Source organism: Zonotrichia albicollis, chromosome 23, assembly GCF_047830755.1.
Source record: "Zonotrichia albicollis isolate bZonAlb1 chromosome 23, bZonAlb1.hap1, whole genome shotgun sequence".
Taxonomy (NCBI): Eukaryota; Metazoa; Chordata; class Aves; order Passeriformes; family Passerellidae; genus Zonotrichia; species Zonotrichia albicollis.
Window position 1 is genome coordinate 1770126 of NC_133841.1, and position 25029 is coordinate 1795154.

At 46.3% G+C, this 25029-nt stretch overlaps 1 protein-coding gene across 11 annotated transcripts in view; it reads right to left on the reverse strand.

Annotated features, from left to right (window-relative positions):
- TANC2 (tetratricopeptide repeat, ankyrin repeat and coiled-coil containing 2) overlaps nt 1-25029 on the reverse strand; it is a 151229-nt gene that overhangs the window by 28111 nt on the left and 98089 nt on the right. For all 11 annotated transcript variants that reach the window (XM_074557737.1, XM_074557742.1, XM_074557740.1 and 8 more), the window contains 5 exons: nt 24232-24513; nt 21578-21711; nt 15075-15306; nt 12104-12270; nt 10084-10691 (listed from right to left, as the gene is read on the reverse strand). In XM_074557737.1, coding sequence (XP_074413838.1) covers nt 10084-10691; nt 12104-12270; nt 15075-15306; nt 21578-21711; nt 24232-24513 — 1423 coding nt within the window. The remainder of the gene's footprint in view (nt 1-10083; nt 10692-12103; nt 12271-15074; nt 15307-21577; nt 21712-24231; nt 24514-25029) is intronic.

Below are 25029 nucleotides of genomic sequence, written 5' to 3' on the forward strand. Positions count from 1 at the left end.
ATATTCACGCTTTGAATAAAATGTCCTTTAAATGACACCTGCACTCACTACCCTGTGGACAGTCCCATGGAATTAAACAACTTTATTGCTTTGTAAAACTCCTTCTAAACATGTTCTCCAGCTTTTCCAGTAATAAAGATGCTTCTGGCAATGCCCTACCAGACTGACAACCACAGCAAATTAACTGAACTACACACCAAGTCCTGTTAAAGGAAAAAAAATAAATCAATCAGACAATAAATTCTGTTGTTTTAAATACGATTTTATGGACATTTTTAAACCTTTAAACATTTACAGATTTCCATCTTGTAATGCTGCAAGTTCAGCACGGCTGAATCTTCTCAAAGATGCGAGAAGATGATTCTCCACAGACACACAAAACACACATGATGCAGAAATGTGAAATTTTAATACCATTTCTGGGTGAGATCAGCAAATACCTGCTCCTGCATGTGTGGATGCCACAGCAGGACATGCAGCAAGCACAGCAGGAGCCAGAGAGGCTCCACCCTGGGACCTCAGTGCTCTGTGTGATGTTTTTTTGGGTTTTACCAACAAAATTATATTCTTCCTTAAGCCTCTGGCTGATCCCAAAGGAGTCCTTTTAAGCCACTTCATTTCTGGAAGTACATAAAAATGGGACTGCACTAAAAGCAATCTAACCCCTTCCAGCCAAGGAAAATAAAATATGATATCAACTGTGGCTTTAAAAGGGCTTTTAAGGACAGGAAATGTTATTAGCTCATCCCTGTCTGGCAAAGCAAAGAAATACCCTGGATGGCCAAACATCTAGTAAATATTACACAAGATAGAAGCTTTCACAGCAGTGAGGATTTACCAGCTCAAAATAAACTCAGAAAAAGAAGTGAATGACTTCTAATGCCCTGGCCAGGTTTTTGGCAAGGTGTCCCCTGAGCCCTGCCAATGAATCTCCTTTTGGATTGGTAACACATGGATTTGTGTGAGCAGAGCCCAGGGATGCTCTGTCAGCCCTCGTGGTGCTGGGAGGACAAGAATGTGCCTGCTGGAAAAACAAATAATAATAATTTTTCTTATGAGGCAAGACTTGATCCCCAGGTTTGGACAGGTGAGAGAGCACCACATCCCATTTACAGGTAATAAAACTGTTGCACTGGTGGGGAATTCTGCTGTGCTTCACTCCAAAATGCAGCTCTGTTTATAGAGGCACCATCAACTCAAATAACTGTTTGCTGAGATGTTTTTATTGACTAACAGTACTTTCACTCTGAGGTCATAAAAAGAAATGGAGGAAAACTCCCTTTTCTTGTCTGTCAAGCTGCTCTCCACACCTTGGCCTGGCACAGGGCCCGTGCTGGGATCCCACAGCTCCATCCTTCCCCTGACTGGAGGAAAAGCCTCTCCAGATGGTGGCTCTGCCCATCACAACACAGCTCTGGTGCCTCAGCCGAGTGCTGAAAACCCATCAGCGTGTCCTGGTGCAAGGGATGCCTCTGCTCCCAGGCATCTGTGCTGTGACAGCTCTCCATACAGCACCAACACAAGGCACAAACAGAAAAAGCTGGAACAGAAGGGCCCTGAAAGTGCTGATAGCACCTCGAGCTAACCCCAGCTTGTTGCCTTGCCTTCCTTTGGCTTTTCCCCTCTTTGGAAAAGGAGGAGAATGTCAGGTCTCCTATTAGACGAGACAGACAAATGCTCATTACAGTGGGTAACCTCTGGGAATGTCCATGGGAAGGAAGGAGATGCAGATCAAAAGGAAACAAGTGACCAGGAAACACAACTGAGTGGTGCCAGATAGTGCTGGAAGTCAAGTGGAACAGCAATTGCTGGATTGAACCTGCCAGAAGATGAAAGCCTGTAACTGCTGTAATACCCTCAGTCCATCCCATTAACTCCTCAGATTCACAGTGCTGCGGTGGTTTTGAGAGGGGCCCAGGTGTTCAGCACCACCCAAAGGTTGGTGGTGATCAAGAACTTGTAATTCACTGACCTGGGAGTGGGAGAGAGACTTTGGACAAGGGTCTGGAGTGACAGATCAAGGGGGAACAGCTTCAAACTGGCAAGAGAGTAGGTATAGATCAGACATCAGGAAAACATGTGTGAGTGTGGTGAGGCCCTGGCACAGCATCCCAGAGCAGCTGTGGCTGGAAATGTCCAAGGCCAGGCTGGACTGGGTCTGGAGCAACCTGAGACAGTGGAAAGTGTCCCTGCCCATGGCACAGGGTTGGACTGGATGGCCTTTAAGGTCATTTTCAACACAAACCATTCCAAGGTTTTACCATTCCACCATTCAGCTCCTTCCCTTTCAGGGGAGATCCTCAGGCAGGGATCAGGAGCTGCATCCTTCTGCTCCAGACTGTGAGAGGCCGTGCCCAAAGACTCTCCAGCCACCCCTCTGCCTCTGTGCTCCACATCACAGCAGAGCAAACAACACCAGGGCTTTGCTTGCTGGTGAAAAGCTCTTTGAGAATGTTTAGGGATGCTCTGTTGGATCTGTAACTGGATTAATCCTAAGCAAGAACTGAAAATCCAGAAACTTCACCAGGGACACACCAGTGCAGCCAGCTCCCAAACTGCTCTTCAGCTGCAGTTGGAAGGGTATTCACCTAAATTTCATTACAGACATGACTCTGGTGTTATGAATAAGGCATGTACGAACTACTCCAGAATAAGGTACAGTATTCATGAGTAATGCATTACCTCTGCAATGCTTCCCAGACCTTGGCTTTCAGCTGCTTGATAAATACTTGTTCTGTCAACATTAATTGGAAACTAAACCAGACTGCAACAGCACAGGCTTTTTTTTTTTTCCTTTAATACAGCAGAGTGGCAGTAATGATTTCTACATCAAGGAGCTCAGTGAAATGATATGCTTTGAATTTCACCACTGCAGAGTTTATCATCAGAGATTTTTCTATTTTTAATGTAAGGTTGTTGGTTTGTTTTTTTTTTGGTGAAAAATTAATAGCTCTGCCAGCTCAGCTCCTGCAGCTTTAATCTGCTCTCTGTGCCTGTATCAACTCCTGTCATGGTCAGGAGTCTGCCTAGATGGGCACAGAGGTGTGTGTGTGTAGAAATGTGCATATATACAGTGTGTATATAGATAAATAGTTATATATGTAAAAAAGACATTAAAATGAGTCTCCAATCATTGCAACACAGCACGAACCAGTGCACACCTACAGCAGCTCTAAGGAAGGTAAGAGAAGGCTGCACATGAGGTTATGTGGAATTATGGAATGGTTTGGGTTGGAAGGCACCTTAAAGCCCATCCAGTGCCACTCTGCCATGGCAGGAACACTTTCCACTGTCCCAAACTGCTCCAAGCCCTGTCCAGCCTGGCCTTGGGCACTGCCAGGGATGCAGGGGCAGCCCCAGCTGTGCCAGGGCCTGCCCATCCTCACAGGGAACAACATCTTCCCAATATCCAATCTAAACCTACTCTCAAGCGATTCTGAAGCCATTCCCCTTTGTCCTGTCACTCCATGCACTTAAGAAGAGAAGCTGGATCTGATCTCTACACAAGTGTCCCTCACCCACCCACACATGAGTCACACCCAGCTCTGGGTGCACAGCAAGATGCTGCTGGGTGTTGGTACCTCGAGCACAGTCCCCAGGTGACCTCATTCCTCACGTCACAGATGGAAAAGGACAAATCTCACTGATAACATACTGCTGGGACCAAAGAGCAGTGAAACACAGCAGATCAAATGCAAAAGAAAATACTGAAAGCTTCCAGATCTGTGCATCATCTAAACTCTTCCGGTTCTCAGGTAAAAAAGATTTTAAAGAGTTTAAAATGACTCTGGTGGTAAGGCATTGCAATACCAGAGTAAGAGACAAGTATAAAATAAATGAGAATCAGTCCTGTTCACTTCTGAACCTCCCAACATCCAAATTCCCTGATTTATACCCACATCTCCCCTCTTCCAGCTAATCCCATGAAAACGTTCCCAAATCAAGAGATTTGACACTGTGCCCAGTGAATCTGGTCTTCAAAGAGATGTGTGTTCACATTTCACTCAGCTCTGCCAAGCGCAATGTCATAACTGCAGTGCAGAGACCGACGTGTGCTCTGACAGAGCCCAGAGCCTCTCCCCTGCAGAAGGATATCTGGGAGCCCCTCTCAAAGGAACAGTTTATCACCTAAATTAATTTATTGATTTTTTTTTTTTTTGTAATGTAGTTTCCCTCTGATGTCATAACTGCAAATTAACTTGGAAGGAATTCACATTATAAAAAAATAATTAAATAAGATAGTCAAGGCTACTCTCTCCTGCACTGCTGAAAGATGATTTTGCTCTAAAAGTGGGTCTTAATATTTCAGGAATGAAGTAAAAGGAAGAAATTCAGTAACGTTTCTTTCTTCAATCAGTTTCTGGTTAACTCTATTCCTCTCTACTCCTCTCTTCTTGGTGGCTCAGTGCCACAGGATGAATTAATCTATGAATGTTTTGTTCCATTTAGATGAGGAAATGGCCCAGCAGACAGAAGTTTAAAGTCCAGAAGAAAAGAAAAAGATCAGATTTTATGAGGACAGTAACCTAAGATACTGAATATATTCAACCCCTCCCTGCATCCCAGTGCTGAGGTTTGCATGGCTGATGAGCCAGCTAAAACGAGCTGATGTCCTTTATGGTGGCACTGATCACATCTGCTCTCCATCTCATCTGTCACCATTCATCATCTGTGCCTTTTCTCCTTGTCTCTTCCAACTGACACTGCAGCTGCAGTTCAGGGCAAAACCTGCACAAAAGTCACTTCACTGCACTGCTAAATCCCTCTTACAGATTCCCAGCTCGCTACCAAGGGCTTTAGTAATTTGGTTTTGATCTCTGATTTCTGCACGAGATGAGGAAGGGACTCCAAGACAGCTGGGGAGGGTCTGGAGCAACAGGACGAGGAGGAATGGCTTTCCACTGCCACAGGGCAGGGTGAGATGGGATATTGAGGAGAAATTGCTCCCTGTGGGATTGCTGAGGCCCTTGCACAGGTTGCCCTGTGGCTGTCCCATCCCTGGAAGTGTCCCAGGCCAGGCTGGATGGGGTTTGCACCATCCTGGTGTAGTGGAAAATGTCCCAGCCCATGGCAGGGGTGGAACTGGATGGGCCTTGAAGTCCTTTCAACACAAATCCCTCCATGATTCTCTGACTAGAGTGAATATTTAGAGATGCTGGGAATTTGCATATGGTAAGTTTCCTACACTCACTTTCTTGAATTATTACCCATTCTTTTACATTTCAAAATTACTGGATTCCAAGTCATGCAATCAAAAAATATTTTTTGGAAGACATATGGGATGCCTAAAAGTTGTATTCTCAGAGTCAGCACTCCATTCTTGGTGAACAGATTGGGTTTGCCTCTCCAATTTACTGGATGGACTCATCTCTGTGATTCACAAATATGGCACTCAATAAATAGGCTTGAGGGGTAAATTAAAAGAGTGAGAAATGTTGTGTTCTCCTTCCCTTTGAATGGGTTCAGAGGAAGTTCTGCTCCAAACGACAGCTCAGCCACCACTTCTGCCAAAATCAGAGCTGTGGCAATGATGAACAAGCAGACCTGGTCATTAATTGCACCAACTGAGCACAGGCCTTGCACGAGTGCAGATGAGCAGGCAGCAGGCTGGGCAAGGAAATAACCTGACCTCAGGTATTTTGGGGGCACGTGGCATCCAGCCCTTGGCTGGGGATGGCAGAACAAGTGACAGCATGTCCCCTGTGGCTGTGCTGATGTGGGGAGTGCTGCCTGTACCTGGGGGCACTCAGAGAGCCCACTGTGAGCCACAACATGGCAGAGCTGCAAAACTGGCACTCTGGAACAATGCAAAAGACATTAAGACATAATTCCAAGTGTAAAGCAGTGCTGAATGATGACAGCAGCCCCTTTCCAATTTGGAAAACCTCCTTATTCCATCTCTGGCCCCACAAGGTACTAGTGGGCACTGCATTATTTTTAATTTTCTGCCTAATATATAAGGAATTCAAATAAATTCTAAACCCATTATTCTGCTTCACCTTGAATTCAAACAATGCCTCTGCTTTGCTGAGTAAAATCCATCCCTCATGGATGTGGAGAAAACAATTAAGACCTACACTGGGTTTTGGTGAGCACTTGATCATTTCAGCTAGCAATCAATCTGAGTGTGTTTTAGGAGCTTTTGAGAGTCTTGTAATAAAAAAGAGAAAGAAAATCAATTAATCCATGCACCATAATGCCCAAGTGATGGCCATATGGAGGACTGATCTGGGGGTAATTTTTAAGAAGCTAAGACATGTAATGCAAGAACCAACTCCCCATTTAAAGCTGTTTGTTTATTCCTGAATTGCTAGAAATATCACTTTCACCAACTTCTTTTCTCTCCCAACTTTCTAAATGAATTATCTTTACACTGAGGACTGTTATTTGTCAATCAGATTCAGCATTCCATCAAAATAAAACAAAACCCCCAATTTTGCTCCAAAGCCTTCTCTCTATAATTTTGCTGGGTAATACATAAAAACATTAATTTCGTGCGGGAGAAGTCTCCACTTGCAATGCGATCCCAAGAGAGAAAAAGGAAAATGTAAAATACCTACAGAGCATTGTACTGAAAGACAGCTCTGCCAGAAACCATGGCAACTGGGGTGTTGGATGAGAGCTGTTTCCTTCTGCCTGGGTTGCTGCTGCATGTTTATCCATGCAGTGTATCTTCAGTCGGGGTCTGACAAACAGATTTGGCTGATGGATGTCAAGGAGGAGGGAAGAGGTGAGGAAATGGCCTTGCTGTGGGTTCAGAAAATGCTTATCCTTCAAAACCCAGTGCCCTAGGAACAGCAAAGCTGCACCAAAATGCTTCATTTTGCTGAGGGCCCATGGGTGCTGGGACACCCTCAAGCAGCACAAACCTCTTCCCTCAGCCACCACCACCAGCCCCTGGTGGTCCAATGCCACCCTGAGACAAAAAGCCCAAACTGGGATACTCATACAGCAACAGCACTGAGAGCATCTTTATCCCACTCAGCTTTTCTGAACAAGGGAAGAAAATCTGTGAATCTGCTTCAAAACCTTGTGTGAGGGGTAGAGGAGCAGCCTGGAAAGATTCACTTCATCCAGCCCTGTCAGAACTGCAAACATCGTCCTGAGATTCCTCATAACTCAGCTGGAGGAGATGCTTCCCAGGCACTCCTCATCTGACCCACTGCAGCCTTGTAGCTCAGGATGGAATTAATCACTCCAATTTCTCTCCTCAGACTATAAAGCAAGTCTAGACAAGTAACTCAGATGTTTACACTTAAACCTGGATAATGTAATTTCACTTCTGGGGTCCATATCTGACTACAGCTCTCTTACTGCCTTGCCAGGGAAAATCACTTCATTTCTGTCTTGCTCACAGCCCTTTCAGCAGCAGCAAAAGGATAAAACATTTATTAGTGTTGTAAAAACATGGAAAATAATTGCATAGACATTTCTGATTAAGTCTGGGCAGAAAAAAAGCACTGCATTAGAGCAGAATTTAGGTTTAGAAATACAAGTGTAGGAGGAATGTGTAGTAAGAACTACTTTCTCCAAGCACCAGTCACAAAGGATTGGGTCTTCCCCTAAAATGTTTTATGCTATTTGTCAAGGAAGCCACTTGTGCAAGCACATCAAGTGGTTGATGTGCTGGCCTGACAGGCTGGGGAGGTCGTTTCTGCAATGCTGGTTAAGTGCTCTGACAAATCCCTCACTGGAGCCCTGTGCTAAAAAACGGAGGGGTTCCTCTCTGGGGAGAGCAGCAGTGAGATTGTTCCCCTTCAGAGCCAATTAGCCTTTGCTTTGGACACCAAACACACGACGAGGGTTCAGAGAAGAGGGTCAGCATCTCAACAGGCTGACCAGAACCACAGAGGGGGGAGATCTGCTGCTTTTCTTAAAAGCATAGAAAAATTCCTGGACACGGTGTTCCTGCTCTCCCCTCCCCTCTTTTCCAGGCTTCTGAGAACATGAGAACTCGCTCTCACTAATGAAATCAGGGAAATTAGCCCAGCTGCAGTGCTGGGATATGAGTGGACACGAGGCCCATTATCCCAATTTCCTTCATAATGGTCTCACACCTGGACACATTGTCAGGGTCAGTCAATTAAAGGCAGCTTCACAAACCCACATTTCACTTCAAAGCTCCTCTTGCAGGGAAAAATATCAGCCTCAGCAACCTTATTCTTCACCTACTGTCACCGTACTGACAGCGTAGGGTCAAACTGCTTCATGTATGACAACCCTGAGGACTGCTCTGTGCAGTTGTCCTGTCTTCTCAATGCCCAAGTGAGCAGAAAGAAATCCATCTGGCTGTGAACAAACCAGATGCAGACAAATTTTCACAGGCTACTGCTGTGAGCTCTGTCAGTGGCCAGCTCTGCTTCTCTTCCAAGAAATAAAATGGAAAATCATGACTTAGCTTAATTGCTGCTCAGGGTTTCCCATGCTCTGAGATCAGTATCAGCTGGACAGGAGGATTTTGTGGAGTGTTGTAGCTCAGGGATCCCTCTCTATTAATCTCTGGATTGTATGTGCTTTCATTAATTACCATCAGAGCACAATGTAATTAGTGCACATTATAAATCAGATATATATATTAGTTCTCCAGTATGTATGGGCTCATGCCCGTGGTAGAGAGAGTCTGTTGATGCATTGGAATTTCTTTTTGCCTGTGGGAAGGAGCTAAGCCAGGTCAGCTCTGTGGGGATAGCACAGAGCATCAGTGGCCCCCAAAAAGTCACCTTTAACTTCCTCACATTGATGGCACATATGAGATGGAAAGTGATATCTGAAAATCTCTTGAGGGCAGCACAATGTGTTTGTGATGCTCGGGAAAGGCAGCAACAAACCCAAATGTTGGGCCAAAATCTTTCTGGTGACCTGTTGAGTGAACACGATCTAATTTGTGCCTTCATGCTGATTACACACTTTGTTTCAGTGCAAAAACATCTAAAATGCAGCACATCTGAATTTCCTTCTGAATCTGGTGCTCTAGGAGTGAAATTTCCCACCACTGTGAGGATGAAGAGAATTTCTGGACCCTCAGTCCCAGGTTACTCAGCCACAGGCACTGCTACCACCCACAGCACCCAATAACACATCCCTCACCACCAGGGAACCATCCTGCACCTAGATTCTATTTCCATGGTACTGATGGAAAGCAGTGATTAGAAAAGCAGTGATTAGGAAAGCAGTGATTTTTCTGAGCTGCTCTTGTTAGGGATCATTCTGGCAGGTGCTGTGTGATCAGTGATAATTGCCAGGAGTAATTATCCCCTGTCCCCTCACCCAGCTCACAGCAAGCTCTCTTGCAGCCAGGCCACACAAAACCAGTAGCACCAGGTGGGAGTGACTGGGATGGAGGAAGCTCCATGATTCTAATTCTAAATGGGCAGAAAAATGGAGCAAAACTTATGAGGGTAAATGATGAGAATTACAGTCAGATGGCGTGTTTCCACTTGTCACTAGAAACAAAAGTCATGTTGTTGATAAAGATCATTGGGCTTAGAGAATATAAATCTAACTGTGATTAAATTCTGTTCCCTGTGAGCTAAGCCAGGAACTCAGCTGCTGTCAGAACAGAGATTACAGATGCATTTACAGTGCAAAACCACTACAGAACAATTCTGCTCTTTATTTTGTTTTCAAAAAAACCTATAGTAGAACTACGAGGAGCACAACTAAAAGAGATGTATCCACACTACTCATCTGTCCACTTCTTATCTTCTACTTCCTGTGCTTTTGATAGCTTTGGAGAAAGGGATGATGATGCCCCTTCTCCAGGACTGAGCTGGCAGGAGCAACCTGCCCCTGCTGATAACTGAGCTAGGCAGCCTGGGGCCTTCTGAGGCACAGCTCATCTCATTCTAAAGATGAATGCTAGGTTTGCCAAGTCAGGTGTGTGCCCAGGGGTGCTGGTTTCTTTCCATGAACAATATAAAGACCTCAGGTGACCAGGACAGAACACAGAGACCTGCGGTGTACACAGAGCAAACTGTGTACAGAGTAACTGCAGCCAGGTGCAACTTCATAAAATAAGATAATTCAGGTAACAGTGTAGAGTAACACATCTGTAAGCTCTGGTTTCTCAGAGCACTTGCTTACCTTGGATCACAAAGAAACTTGGTTTTTTCACCTTCTTCTCTCCAAATAAGCCATTCTCGGAAAGAGGGATGAACAAACATTCGCGTCATGTCTCTACGTTTGATAAGAAACATAGAAAGGTTCTCCATCCTCTGCTGAAAGTCCTCCCACTCCAAAGTGCCCTCAATGTTACCTGCATTAATGGCCTGAAAAATATGTTCATCTGTTAATGGGTGCAGAGAAGCCACTGCTACGTTCAAGAGAGGCATGACCCGATCAAAGGAAGACTGTGTTGGGAACTTCATATTGCACTGCAACAGGTACACTTCGGACAGGGACACTGGCACCACTTTGTAGCTGGAGCTTTTTAGAACTAGGTATCCTTTCTCTATGAGATCAAAAGTAAGTTTCAGGTACAGGTAGGAGCCTTGGCTCAAGGTCTTGAGGTGAGAACTGAGTTTGCCAAACGTAGTGTTGTCCATTTTGCCGTTGAGCGAGATGTTGTTCTGGATCTCCGAGCTGCTGTGGATCCGGTGAAGGATGTATGCCTGCAGGTCCTGGTCGATGGCTTCATTCTCCTCCAGTCTATCCAAAAATATTCTGTGGAAGGGCAACAGCTTAATTATTTCCTACAAAGAAAGAAAGAAAGAAAAAAAGATACTCATGCCTGCAGTGTTTACTATTCATTAAGTAGACTTAGTTTCGATTACAACAGCACCTCTGAGAGTCCTTTAAGATCTTCCATCAGGGCAAGAACACAAACAGCAGTTTGTGCCCTCAGGGCCTCACACTCCCATCTATAATCAAGCAGGTTGTGTGACACATGACTGATATAAAAGCAAGGGACACTTTCTAACAGTACATCCATGAAACGGGCTGATAAATTCACACAGAGCAGCGCCCTTGTCATTCCCACCCCTCCCAACCACGGAGTGACCTCCCATCCCTTCTGCTGTCCAGGACATCCAGATGACAGATCTGAGGCCACAAGAAGCTTGCTGAAGCTGAGACCTCCCTGGAAGCATCCTTCTGCATTCTACATCCACAAACGCACAGAAACATCAGGACAGACAATAGTGGGTATTGTCCAGTGCAAAGCAACTGTGTCTGTCTGCTGCAGGACACTGCGCTCAGGGAATGCTCATCTGCTGAACTCCCTGGTTCAACATAAACCAAAGATCACCAAAGGCCTCTCCACAGAAATGCCTGCCTCACGTGCTCTCAGTCACTGTGAGGAGAGGAGAAGTGATGCAACAGATCTGTACAAGGCCAACTCCAGGAAAGCCAGAAGCCCTCCAACAAAACAGAGGGAGAGCGCAGTGCGAACTCAAGTGGCAGCGAAGACTTCACGGACGCAAAAACCCTAATTAAATGAGAAATTCAAGTCATTGGGATCCAATTTGTTTACAATTACAAAAAGATTTATTCCAAATGATATTTAATTTACTCCATTACTGAGCAAAAAGTGGACCCCAGCACTCAACAGCAAATAGTCTGTGCTCTCCTGGGTCTTGGGGAGCAGCTGCCATTCCCAGGGACAATGACTATGTGGGGGCTGGCTGCCCTGGTGGGGCTGGAACCACTCAGCTCCCTGCTGACCAGCCCACAACAATCTAGAGCTGAGCAGCATCTTGGCCTAATCAGGCTGAAATCATCATGCTCTGGGTCACACTGGAAGGAATGAAATCCAAATTCCTTTGCCCTTCCACATGGAGCCATTAGGAAGGCAGGGCCTGGTGTCTGGCAGCCTTCCTAATGGCTCCATGAGTCAGGCCCTGCTGGCATCTGAACAGTCTCAGAAAATGATCCGAGCTATTTGCTGATGAACATTTATTTACATGAATAAGCTATGATGGATTAGATCCTTCCAAAGCTGTAGAGTGAGCCTAAGGACAGGGATGTAAATCCAAGAATAAAAAAGCCAAAAGGATAACCTGAAATAAAGGTTTTGAGCAAATCCAGAACATCCAATAAGATCTTCTTTACCAAAGTCCCATCATGACAATGACACAGTTTATCCCTGTTTTGGGTCTCAACATACCTGTAGACTTGTCCTGACTGTCACAACCAGCTTCAGCCAGGAAGGGAATTTTCCAATCATTTTGCTCAGGAACGATACTATGGTGTCTCCATAATCTGGCTTGTGAAATTCAGCCTCATTTAAACCATCAATTAATATAATGAAATCTTCATCAGGGATCTTCCTCTCTGAGAGAAAGAGAAAAAGCATTTATTGGATAGGCTATAGAAACACAACCATAATGTACTGCAACGTCACTACAGAGTTTTAAACCATGAGCAGATATTGCCAAAGAAGAAAACACCTACAGCAGCAGCACCTTTTTAATGATACATTAATTGCACATTGACCTTTACAGATCATCTCATTCCACCCTCCAGCTGGGGACAGGGACACACTGTTGTTGTTCCAACCTGGCCTTGAAAATACTACAGGAAGTAAATCATGGACTGTTTAAACAGGATTTTTTTTGCTGCTGGAGAATACAGTAACCCAGGTGATGCTGACAACGCAGTCATTTTTTCTATGTCAGACACTGAGAGCTGAGTATGGCTTTACAAGTAATGGTAGAGATACCTTTGGACTTGTATCTTAAGCTCAAGGGGTATCTTCTCGATGGTAAATTTGTCTAATAAGACTCAAATCCAGGTGTAAAATGTGAAATCTGAGTCTATTGGTGGCATATGCTATTCACATGTACTACAGGTCAGAATTTAGGGCAGATGGGGGTCAACCTCCTTGACAAGAAAAATAAGAATCCTCCAAAACACTCTGAAATCAAGAGCAGAAACATCTCCCAAGGAGCCACTGTAATAACCAAGAATTATTTTCCTCTAGAGCAGCAGTTCCTAAATGTATCCTTTTTCTTTTTCTTTTTGCCAAGAGTGATGACAGGAAAAAGCAACCACGCTCCTTCCACAGTGACATTTCCCCATGCCAGGAAAACCAGCCACTGCCATGCTGTGCTGGCTCTACACATGCTTTGTGCCTGGTGGAACAGGGCAGGCTGGACCCAGCTGCTGCTGCTCAGAGCTTGGACACAGCTTTGAAGAGCTGATTTGAACATCAGGGCTTTGAATCTGCCAGAAGCTGCATCTCCTTCATGTTGGATCTTACACTGTAGTGTGTAGGGTGGTAACAAAATTAACTGAACTATTTTTGCAGCCAAGATGCAGCACAGGCACAGCAATAAACATGATTCTGCAGGACAACAGTCTTGAACTCTGCAATGCTCTGACAGTTTTCATGGCAACGAGCAAAGATCTTATATTTAGTGACTGTCACAATGAATTACTTATAACTTGCAGAGGGGAGAAAGAAAAGAAGACAAAATCAATGCTGTATTAGAAAAAGCTCTGTTATCAGAATAAGGCTTGTCACCAGCTCCCCCAGAAGCTTTACACATGGTGTCTATGGACTTTTTGATGCCAGTCCTTTGGTGAAAGCTTCAGATTCTCCAAAACCCACTAAATAGTGACAGGGAAAGGGAAAAAAAAGTCACCCCTACACAAATAAATTAGAACTTTTTCCTGTTAGCAGTGCTGTGAATGGAACTGGTTGCTTGTTTTCACCTTGAGAACTGCAAGGACAGGTTTGGGAAGTGAAAGAAGCATGAAAAGGGAAGGCCAAATGGGATATAGGGAAAAAATTCCTTCCTGTGAGGGTGAGGAGGCCCTGGCACAGGTGCCCAGAGAAGCTGTGGCTGCCCCTGGGTCCTTGGAAGTGCCCAAGGCCAGGCTGGATGGGGCTTGGAGCAGCCTGGGACAGTGGAAGGTGTCCCTGCCCATGGCTGGGGGTGGAGTGGGATGAGCTTTAAGGTCCCTTCCAACCCAAACCACTCCATGATTCTCAGTCTTCCCAGCTTCACCAGCTCCCACCTCTTCCCTTCAGCTCCAGAAGCGATGCCGACAGATCAATCCAAACACCCATAACCCAATTTAGCATCATTTTAAAAACCACAATAAAAACAGGCTCACGGGAGGCTGGGACCCTGTCGCAGAATGAGACCTTTGCCGGGGTCGAGCCATTTGTCGGTGAGGGGAGACTCAGACACTCAATATGAGTGATAAGCAAATTCCGTTTATTGAAGAGAGCATCAGACACTTATACAGTAAATAATAAGCTTATGAATATTCTGTAAGCTAAGCAATCTATTGGTTAAACTATACCATCAACTCTTCCTCATTCCTTAGGGGTTACATCTCTCTTTTCTCATCTCTCTTTCACTGTTTGTTATCCTACCACAGCTAGGCCCAAGGACATGCTGTCTACACAGGTGCAGGACTTGGAATTAGCCATGTTGTACTTTTCCATTTCCTAGCAGCTAAATTCCCAACACAACACTGTCGGATCTCAAGATCTCAGTCCTGGGATGCCGGGCCCCCGAGACCACCCTTGGGGGGCCCGGGAGCCCTGGAATGTTGCCAGAAGTGTCTGGTGGCTGGACTTTGACCCTACACGGGAGACGACACCTTTATGAAGATAAGAGGGCCTCACCGGGGTGAAGGGTGAAAAGATCAGCTAATTAGAGGGTGAGAAACAGGGTTTAGGATTTATGTACAGGGGGGTTTAGAGGAGTAAGATGGAGGAATTGGGGTGTGTCCTGCCCTCCTTCTTCTTCCTCTTCTCCTCCATCTTCTTTGGCCACGGTGGCACCTTTGGATTGGTTATTACTGAGAGTACACCGAGTTATAAGAATAGATGGTATTGGGGAAAAATGATAAATATTGTACACGTAACAAAGGGTATAAAGATAGGTGGCTGCCCCGGAGGGCAGCACAGTGTGCCCATGGCTGGCTGCTGAGCAGATCTTTGTTCGGCTGAAAGAACATCTTTTAGATAAACAATTAATAAACATAAAAACCGAAAGAAGAACTGAAGCCTCTTCTCGTCCTTCGATACGCGGGCTGCCCCAAGGCCACCCCGGGCCTTTTCAGGCCCCTCAAACAGCCGAGATAAACCGGACACAACACGAGACAAGGAGCAGCAGTACCTTTGTGCAGGCTCTCCAGGGGCTCCAGGACGCCCCTGCGGAAGGAGGCCATGGGGTCCTGCACGCAGGAGCGGAGGCTGAGCAGGCTCTGCAGGTGCGGCTCGCGCAGCAGCTGCTCCCGGTAGGCCACGAACTGCGGCGAGCGGCACAGCAGCGCGGCCACGTTGTGCACAAACTCGGGCACCAGGCAGGTGTAGGCGTTGTCGGCCTGGCAGTAGTGGTAAGCTACGACCTAGCAAAGAGAGAAGAATGAAAAATCCCGCGTCTTCGTCAGAGCCACGCTGGGGACAAGCTGGAAAAAGCAGCGGTTTTTGCTCTCGTGAGTTTGAGCTGGTCTGACAGGTGAAGTCTTTAAGAGCAATGAGTGTTAACTACCTATGACAAGAATCCAGACAAATCAGTTGGTAAAAACAGGCACTGATCCTGAAAAATGACTGGACCTCCCACTTGATGAATAAATGAAATTAAGCCGTAGCTGCTTGCAGAGACAGACAGTGACAGCGGCTGACATCTCTGAAGTGCTGTGCTGAGCTTATTCTGTGCTGAGTTCTGTTTAAGAACTAGGTGCCAGTAAAAACTTGTGATTGTTTTCTTGAACTTATTCTCTCTTTGCTTTGTTTTCACATGTCAAGCTCTGTGGAAATGGACAGACAGCACTCCCTGAGTCCATCACAGTGAGGCAACACCGCGGGCACAGATTCCCCTGAGGCGGGGGCGATGGCAGCTCACTGTGCTTTACTCATTGTGATCCCACACTTCATTAAAAAAATTAATTCAATTTAAAAAAAAAGAAAAAAAAAGTTATCCTTTTTCCAGCTTTCCTCTGACTTTTCCAGCTCAGCAAACCCTGCTAGAACTCTGCTACATTCTGCCCACTTATTAAAATAAGCAGAAAACCAGTGATATCTTCTCAGGCCATGCTGCCAACTCTGTTGTTTTCTTTTGCAATATAAAAAAGGTCCTCAAAAATCTGTGTCTGTTTGTGAATCCCCTGGGAAGCTGCTCTGGCACCACTCCAGCCCAGCTTCTCCTGCTCCCTCGCTGCCTCCAGCCTCAGGCACTGCCTGCCCATTTGGAATGAGCCTCTGCCAGGGCACAAAGCTTTTCTCCAGCTCCCATTCTGGACTGGGTTTTCTTTTCAAATATCACTGAGTATCCAAAAATATCCCAGCAAGGCAGGTGGGAGCAGTTCTGTACCAAAACCGCCACTGCCCTGGAGCACCGTAGCACAGAATGTTGCAAAATAAATTGCATTTTTGAACTTGGGAAGGACAATATAGCTGAGAACACTGTGAAAAGGAAAAGCTCCTCTGGAGCTCAGGGCAGCTGGGATGAAATGTGCCCATGGCTTTGGACATGATGAAGGTTTTCTGTCTCTCCACCTGCCAAACCTGTCCCTTGGATTGCAGGAGGCTCCAGGGTGGCCAGGGCAGAGAAGGAGGGTACCAAGGAATGAACACATCAGGCTGTGGGGTCCTCACCCACTGCTGGTTCAGCACTGGCTTCTGATTTTCAATATGAAATTACCCATGGGATATAATGCAGTGATTTCCTTTCCCAGTCAAAACGAGGTGTGACACACGCAGCGATGAGAAAGCCGGGCTGTTATTTCAAGCATCAAGCTCTAATACATGTATTTAAGTTTTAATGGATACCTCCAAATTCCTTACAGAATTTTTCCTACCAGACAGTTAAAATATAATGAATTCCCTTAGAGAACAGCACTGTGTTAAGTAATTACAGAGGTAATGATTTCTTTTCATCAATCCTATTTATTTGGGGATTATAACTTGCGCATTCAAGTTGCCATTCCTTGATATCAGGTTCCACTAACAGAAATTACTCTGATTTCCTATGCAATTTGTGTGTAGACACAAAAAGAATCTCTTTTAATGAAAGGCCAATAAATTTCTTCCAGGAATCTGAAGAGTCATGTCATGGAAAAAGGGTCACCCATAATCATCATCACCATCAGATTTTGGGACACACATGCAATTACCACCCAATTAATTTCAGCCACTTCTCATGCATTACAGTTGGACTTGATGACCTTAAGAGGTCTTTTCAAACCTTAGCATTCTGTGATTCTCTGTGCTTGATTTATGGGTGTATCAACTAAGCCTTATAACCAGTAGGATAAACATAATGCTTAATGGGTGGATCTGAAGCTAAAGCAGTAAGCAAAGGAAGATTCTGGGAAGCCAACCAAATCAAAGGCAGAATGACGTTCTTAGAAAATGCAACCTGAGCCAGAATTTCATCTTGATGTTATTTATTCTCTGTGACATTTTCTCTGAAATCACAGAGAGGCTGCCAAAAGCCAGCGCTGTGAGTGGAGCCTGGTGCTGGAGATGGAGCTGAGAATCAGGCTCCTCACTTACATGGAGCTGGGTGGGAAGCAGTTTTCTCACACTGTAAAACTTTTCAAGGTTCCCAATCCTGTTCCACCCTTGGGAATGAGACCAGGTGAATGTGAGAAGTGCAAGAGCCTCCAGGATGGCAAGGGGCTGGCGTGGATGGGACTCACCCCAAACAGGTTCAAACAAGGCAGAATGACGTTTTTAGAAAATGCAACCTGAGCCAGAATTTGCCATCACACCTCCTCTGTGGTTTGTCTTGGCTTCCTTTTGGAAGTGTGCCGTGCAAGAGCAGCCAATCCCCCTTGGACCAACCTTCCAGACCCCTGAGCTCACAGCAGCACCCCACTCTTAAAGAGCTTCAGCATTGTATTTTAACCTTCAACAAGGTTTTTTTTTTTTTTGACCCATACAAAACAGCTTCAAATAAATGCAGTGTAGCACTTTGACCTGCCACTATGCCACATGCCAGGCACAATGCTGGCTGGGAAAATGGAAATGCCCATTAGCACTGCATGTGACTGTGACCCAGTACGTGGCACGTGTGACCCAGTTTATTGGGAATGTTCATTACCTTTACATAGCTGAGTATGCTGGTAAATGCTTTCTGAAACTCATTGGTGGCCCAGGGCATCAAGGCTCAGCAGCAATGAATCCCTTCACCTCTGTGCAGGGTAGGAGCACTCTGTTTTTATATGCCTGCAGCAATGTTAGTGATGCTTTGGATATGGCTGGGAGGATGGGGAGCAGAGCCTCTGGAGCCATCAGCTGTGCTCAGCATCAGAAAAATGAACTAATGCAATGGATGTGCAGCTCCTCCACCAGCTGCTCTGCACGGGGTACAACCCATTAGTGTAGCTGAGCTGGGTTTCAGGGCCATTTGTTAAAGTGCTGCTACCACACAGCATCCAGAAACCCAAAGAATAAAGCTGTTCAATGGGTTAGTTAAAACTGGGTAGCCAGTCCATTAAAAATCCTCTGTGAGTAAAGGATAAACCTTCAGGGAAAAGGAAAGGTCAGCATGGCAGGACCAAGTCGAGCTCCTGCTTGCCAGTCAGCAGTTACTTAGTTCTAAAATTAATGATTTGTTCATCTCTGACATTAAGAGCTAAATGCAAACTTTGCCCCCAAGAATTCACTGTATAAAAACCAGGCATAAAAGTACAACCCTGAGTAATCCAGAGGAGGAAAAGCAACTGTTTGCTCACCTTTCATTTCTGTCATCACAGATACACAACTTCTGAATATTGGGATAAGTGACATTTTCAGAGGGAAGGGGAGTGGGTGAGAGGACAACGAGCTTCCCACCAGCATTCTGGAGCCTGTACCAGCCATTACCTAAGACTGTTTGCATATTATTAATCTGCTTTTGTAATGATCTGCATTTCTCCAGCACAGGGACCTCAGCCCAATCTGAGAACATTCTGCTCTGCTCAGTGCAGGCAGAGGTGGAACATCTGCACACAGCTTTCTCCAGCTCCTCACATATGGTTCATCCAGCTCCTAAAATAACCCTGACAATTGTGGCTGTCCATCACTGTCAACACTTTCTTCTGTGCTTCAGTTCTGACTTCAGTGTAAACACAACTATAAAACACACACATCCAAGAAACACTTTTCCATCCAGACAGACCAAAGGACCTTAAAACCCTTCCTAAAGAGTCTGCAGCCAAGGTACAGCAACCTATTTTTACATTAATTTTGGCTGCAAGGATTGTTTTTAGCTCTTTCTTGAGTGATCAGAGACGCAAAAAAATCTTCAGTGAGCAATCTATGCCGTGGATGTGACACAGTGTTTGAAAGAGCCATATTCTTTACCTTTTCCAAGAGGAAACAAGCTAAACCAGCATCCATTTATCAATTACATACCCAGCAGGATGACTTAAGCACTCAGGGGAAGTGATAGATGAGGTATTTTAAGCAGAGATAGCACACTTTACTGCCCTTTCTGGTAGTCTGCAGAGCTTCAGATTTGCAAGGAATACAATGACTAATGCAGCCTGAACAAAACCAGACCTGGGCATTGCATTCCTTTCAAGAACTCCGTGTGGAAGAGGAGAGTATCAAATCTTAGTATTTATTTATGCTGCACACGCTACCTGCCTGGCTATCTGAGTGCAGCAGGAAAGCAGACAGGACAAGACAGTATCTGGCACAAAAAGCCAAACAAAACACGTCCTGGTAATAACTTCAAACAGAGACTTTTCTTGCTGTTTTCCTCTCTGAAGTGGGAGCAGGTGACAGGAAAGCATTACCTGCTCCCATCCTCCCAAAAGGTGGAGAAGAGCAAGAACAAACTCCTTGGGTTTCAAAGCAATAGAATGGCACCGTCCCATCTCCACAGAATTAGGGTTAAATCTCAGTAATACAATAAAATTCAAGCTGTAAATCTTATGTACATAAGTGACAGTGTTCCATATGTTCCACACAAACCATTCCTGCCAAAAACAGCCAGTAACTTGTATATTGTTCCAAAGGCTATGGTCTACTTTGGAGAATTTTCCAAAAAATTCCCAAGCGCACACACAGCATTAACACTCAGCTTGTGCCTTCCCCAAGTACAGTACCTGCCCTTTTCAAACAAAACACTGCTCAAACACTGGGAAATATTGTTCTCAGTGCTGCAGAAAAACCACAATTATTTCAATAATTGTGTCATATCCTAACATTTGCAATGAGAAAGTAGGCTGTGAAAGACAAACCCTCAGAGTAACAGGGAAGTGCATTTGATCTAGAGGGAGTTTCATTTTAGAGAAATAACTTTCCTGGGTACTAAAACCTCTTCCAGAAGTCTCTCTCCCTCGAGGCTCCCCAAGTGAGCACTTGAACGCAGGCATTTTTCTAAGTGACGTCAAGAGGGAGAAGTTCCAAGGAGTGGCTTGAGAAGTTCCAAGGACTAAAGCTGCCCATTTCCCCAGGAGCCCCCAGCCCCAGGTAGGGCAGTGCCGTGCCTCTGAGGCCAATCTCCGCATGGCCCTTTCCCCAAGGAGCCCCTAGAGCTTTTCCCCAGGAGTCCCCAGCCCCAAGAGGGTGCCATACCTACAAGGCCAATCTCTGCATGGCCCTTTCCCCAGGAGTCCCCAGCCCTGAGCAGGAAGCCAATCTCCCCATGGCCCTTTTCCCCAGGAGCCCCCAGCCCCAGCAGGCAGTGCCATACCTGTGAGGCCAATCTCCTCACGGCCCTTTTCCCCAGGAGCGCCCAGCCCCAAGCATGCCATACCTGTGAGGCCAATCTCCCCATGGCCCTTTTCCCCAGGAGCCCCCAGCCCCAACAGGCAGTGCCATACCTGTGAGGCCAATCTCCTCATGGCCCTTTTCCCCAGGAGCCCCCAGCCTCAAACAGATGCCATACCTGTGAGGCCAATCTCCTCACGGCCCTTTTCCCCAGAGCCCCCAGCCCCAGCAGGCAGTGCCATACCTGTGAGGCCAATCTCCTCATGGCCCTTTTCCCCAGGAGCCCCCAGGAGCCCCCAGCCCCAGCAGGCAGTGCTGTACCTGAGAGGCCAATCTCCTCATGGCCCTTTTCCCCAGAAGCCCCCAGCCCCAAACAGGTGCCGTACCTGTGAGGCCAATCTCCTCACGGCCCTTTTCCCCAGGAGCCCCCAGCCCCAAACAGGTGCCATACCTGTGAAGCCAATCTCCTCACGGCCCTTTTCCCCAGAACCCCCAGCCCCAAACAGATGCCGTACCTGTGAGGCCAATCTCCCCATAGCTCTATTCCCCAGGAGCCCCCAGCCCCAGTAGGCAGTGCCATACCTGTGAGGCCAATCTCCCCATAGCTTTATTCCCCAGGAGCCCCCAGCCCCAAGCAGGTGCCGTACCTGTGAGGCCAATCTCCTCACAGCCCTTTTCCCCAGGAGCCCCAAGCAGGTGCCATACCTGTGAGGCCAATCTCCTCACGGCCCTTTTCCCCAGGAGCCCCCAGGAGCCCCCAGCCTCAAACAGATGCCATACCTGTGAGGCCAATCTCCTCACGGCCCTTTTCCCCAGAAGCCCCCAGCCCCAGCAGGTGCCATACCTGTGAGGCCAATCTCCTCACAGCCCTTTTCCCCAGAACCCCCAGCCCCAAACAGATGCCATACCTGTGAGGCCAATCTCCTCACGGCCCTTTTCCCCAGAAGCCCCCAGCCCCAGCAGGTGCCATACCTGTGAGGCCAATCTCCTCATGGCCTCCTCCTGGCGCCGCCGCATCTCGGGCGTCCCCGGGCAGCTCCCGCTGGCGATGGATGCGTGGGCAGAGGGCGGCTGTGCCAAGGGCAGCTCCCGGTTGGCATCCACATCTGCCCAAGGAAAGAGGTTAGGACAAGCACTGACATTATAAAAAACTAGGCAGCTGCTGTTTTCTAGGTTAAAAATACTTCCCCCACAAATACTCTGGTTGGGAATTCAGGGATTTCCAGGCCAGAGGCTTCTGAAAAACTTCTTTTGGAAGCAGAAAATGACCACTAAGAAAAAGCCTTGAGTTTGTCTTATTCATCTTCCCCACTGTAATTTCATTGACTTCTAAATAATGACAATAATGGAGTGAACTGGGCCCTCTGGCAGGCTCTGCCTTCAGGTTTGGTGGATTTGAGTGCAGAGCTCTCCTGCTCTCCACTTCTGCCAGCAGACCTTCCCTTGTTATGAACAATCACTGGTTAATTTGGTTCCAAGTCCTTCTTCAGCACAGACAGCCAATTTTTCTGAATTACAGGCCTATTTTCTAACATAAATAAACGAGGAGCCCCAGCTAATACAGCCATCTGAAGCCCATTAATTTAATCAGGGGGAGAGGAGCAGGAGCAGCACAAGGACCTGGAAAAGGCTCACAAGCAAATAATAAATTATGCTGGAATCATCTCTGGCAAGTTTAACTGTGTTCTAGTGCATTTTAGCTGCTTCTTTTGCCTGGTAAAGCAGAAATTGGCTTTACCAGCACATTGCTACGGAAGCTCATCCACCTGGCTTTTGTGGATAACATTCCCAAACTATTTTTATTTTCATTTCAAAGTAGTCATACAGAGGGTTTTTGAACGGCACCATAACATGCAGCACTTGGTGATGTCTAATTATTGATTATTTTAAGAACAACACCACTCTGAAGTGCAGTCTGTGCTGGCAGAGGATTCTCCTGACTGGATTGCTGCAGTGCATCCCTGAGCTTGACTGGAAATAATCATGCAAACAATGACCCATTTAATGGCAAACAACAGAGGAGAACGACTGCTGCCTCCATAATTAAACCCTGAATGTGTTAGAATGAGGCACTTTCTTGATTCTAAGCATAACGCCACTGTCACCTGTATTAATTTTCTGAGAGAGGAGTTAGAAGTATGAGGCTGCATTGAAGCCAGTTTAATTAGCTGATTGCACAACTGCCATAGCAGAGTCAGACCACCTGATCAGCACGTATTAATCAGCATAGATTTAATAAGCATAACAGGTTTTTTTTTCAGTGTGTGGAAAAAGAAATGACAAAGAAATTTATCACAAAATCAGAGATGAATCATAGAATATCCTGAATTGGAAGGGATCCACAAGGATCTTGCAGAATAATGATCTTCTATGGCTAGACTTGTGATCTCTTTAGGAAATCAAGTCTAATTAATTACTGATTCTGAAGGTTTCCATCCTAATAACTAACACTGAGGAATAATTTAGCTTTAAACACTGCAGAGCTGCAGGTAAAATACAGAAACAGGCCCTGCCTTTCACTACACATTGTTTATTTAGCTCTGACAAGTGACACTGCTCAACATGCCAATCCCAGTGACATTTCTGCTCTTCTGATAGGGCAAGAGCACAGCATTTCCAGTAAACAGATTTAACTACAGCTTCACTGAGATACAGTGACCTACATCCTTAAAGATACCTTCAGGTACCTAACTCTGTATTTTTAGTCTTGTCTTACTCACTCACTGCAAGCTGAGTGATTTTAAAATGCTGTCATCTCTACCTGCAAACCTGCCAGTGTGCAGTGATGGGAATTGGATGGGACCAGAGGAGGCAGAGCAATCTTGGGTCCTGAGGGGCTTTTGACCTGCATGAAATATTTGCACCATGGTTCAAGGAGATAAACAATCTGTATGGGAAGAAGAATGCATTGGCATGGATTTGTAATCATAGAATACTAACTGCCTGATCTGGCTGGAGATGTCATGAGCAGGGGGATTGGACTACGTGACCTTTAAAGGTCCCTTCAAACCCAAATCATTCTGTGATTTTATGATTCTAAAATTGGAGGCGTCCCAGCCAGAGAAAGTCTGTGATGTTTTTAAGCCAGACAAGTCAGAGACAGACTATTGTGACTCTTCAAAAAGCAGCTCTGGAACAGGAGCAGTATAAAAGCTGCCTGTATCAGTACCTAGAGGGACTCCAAGAGAGCTGAAGGACTTTAAACAAGGGCATGGAGGGACAGGACAAGAGGGAATGGCCTCAAGCTGAAGGAAGGTAGATTTAGATTAGGAAGAATTTAGATTAGGAAGAAACTGTTCCCTGTGAGGGTGGGGAGGCCCTGGCACAGGTTGCCCAGGGAAGCTGTGGCTGCCCCATCTCTGGAAGGATCCAAGGTTGGATGAGGCTTGGAGCAACCTGGAATAGTAGAAGGTGTAGCACAGGGTTGGAATAACATAATCATTAAAGTCCTTACCAACCCAAACCATTCAGGGCTTCTATGACACACTCTCAAAGGTCCTTCCTTTGCCTGACAACAAAGACTAAACTGATTCCTTGGGCCTGAAGAGAAACGGGATTATTTCAGCCAAGCCAACTCTAAAAGCTGCCATAAAAACTCTGAGTTTTTGAGACCACACCGTCCTTACGTTTTGGAGAGGCGTGGGGGCTATCTGAAGCAATCTGCCTCATCCTGGTTCCGTGGCAGCTGAGCGCCACCAGCCTGGAGATGATGGCGGTTTTGCCGAAGCCGATGTTGCCGACGATGACCACGCCGCGGTTGACGCTGGCGTTGGAGCTCTGCAGCTGCGCGTCGATCTCGTGGAACACCCAGTCCCGGCCCACGAACACCGACTCCGTGGTGATGCTGGGCACCTCGAACAGCAGCGGCTTCAGCGAGATGTCGGGGGGTCTGTAGGGCGCGAAGCGCACTGGAAAGGGAGACAAGGGAAGAACATCCACGTTCACACCTGTGCTGAAGATTGCAATGCAAGCTGGTTTCCATTACCATCTGTATGGCAGATTGGTCAAGCGGGCTGTTTGCTTTATCTCTCTCTTTAAGTGACCACATTCACACCTCCCTCGGGAGGGGGCATTGCTGATAACAGCTATTGAATGTCACTGCATGACTGATAGAATGATAATATTCCATTGTGAGATGCTCCGCCCAGAAGGAGGAGCCGAGCATTCCTACCCAGATATAATCCAGAGGGAGGAGCCAAGCATTCCTACCCGGATATAATCCAGAGGGAGGAGCCAAGCATTGCTACCCAGGAGGAGCCAAGCATTCCTACCTGGATATAACCCAGAGGGAGGAGCCAAGTATTGCTACCCGGATATAACCCAGGGGGAGGAGCCAAGCGTTGCTACCCAGATATAACCCAGGGGGAGGAGCCAAGCATTCCTACCCAGATATAACCCAGAGGGAGGAGCCAAGCATTGCTACC